The 955-nt window shown below is 56.9% G+C and overlaps 1 protein-coding gene across 1 annotated transcript in view; it reads left to right on the top strand.

Moving 5' to 3' along the window:
- NPM3 (nucleophosmin/nucleoplasmin 3) overlaps positions 1-711 on the top strand; it is an 11,192-nt gene extending 10,481 nt beyond the window's left edge. The window contains 2 exon segments of the mRNA XM_035893642.1: positions 337-455; positions 644-711. Of these exon segments, the coding sequence (XP_035749535.1) occupies positions 337-428 (92 nt within the window). The 3' untranslated portion in view covers positions 429-455; positions 644-711.
- The last annotated feature ends 244 nt before the right edge of the window (positions 712-955 follow it).

The raw sequence follows: 955 nt of genomic DNA, 5'->3' as shown, positions 1-955 counted from the left end.
GGTTGGCATTGTCAGGCCCCTTTCTAAGTGAGTTGGGGACGTTTGCTCCCCCCTCCCCAGCAATGTCGCAGCCTTGATGTGCTCAGCTTGGGGAAAGGGAGATAAATGCTGAGATGGCAGGAGGCTGGGAGGGGGATGCGCTCGCACACAGCGCTTAATGGGGAAGGATGGGATTACAGGGGTCACGCTAGGTGAGCAGCTTCCTTCGCGGAGCTGATGGTATCAAAGCAGGTGCCCCCGGCTGCAAATACCTTGCGCAAACAAACAGGGCTGTCTAAGAGCAGCTGTATTTGCAAAGACATACGTTGGGGAATAACAGTTACTTGTGTCCCCCAGTGCCCAGGGAAGATGCTTCCTTTGAGGAGGACGATGACTTGTCTGAGGAGGACGAGGAGGAGCTTCCTCCTATCATGCCAGCCAAGAAGTAGAAGAGGAAGCAGTAACCTCCAGGCAAGGTGAGGGGCCTGGCAGGCTGGGAGGAAGGGGCCGTGTGACTGGGAGGAAGGGGGCTGGGCAGGCTTGGAGGAAGGGGCCGGGTGGCCGTGAGGAAGGGGCTGGGTGGCCGTAACGCCAGCATGGTGGGCATGGGTGGGAGCTGCCCCGCTGCAGGAGGCTGCTGGTCTCAGTCTGGTTCTTCCTCCAGGTACTTGCTGGGACTTCTCTCCCTGGATGGCTTTTACCTCAGACACCTCTTGCCAGGACCTCTACGTTTGCTGCTTTGGTTTTTGGTTTTGGTTTTTTTTTTTTTTTTTCTCTTGTAACCTTTTGGGGAGCAGGGGCTGCTCCCAGCATTGGGGTGTCTCCTTTCCCACAGCCCTGGGAGGTTGATCCCAAAACTGGATGGATGCTGCTGATATATCCCCTCTCCCCCATCCCTGTGCTGGGAGTTGGGGATGAAGGAGATCATCCTTGCCCTGTGCCTTTTTGCTGTCCTGGACCTCTGCTCTGTGCACCC

Source organism: Egretta garzetta, unplaced genomic scaffold (genome assembly GCF_000687185.1).
Source record: "Egretta garzetta isolate BGI_Z169 unplaced genomic scaffold, ASM68718v1 scaffold135, whole genome shotgun sequence".
In the NCBI taxonomy this organism is placed as follows: domain Eukaryota; kingdom Metazoa; phylum Chordata; class Aves; order Pelecaniformes; family Ardeidae; genus Egretta; species Egretta garzetta.
The sequence above is the reverse complement of the archived record's forward strand: the minus strand, read 5'-3'. Positions and strand labels throughout refer to the sequence as shown.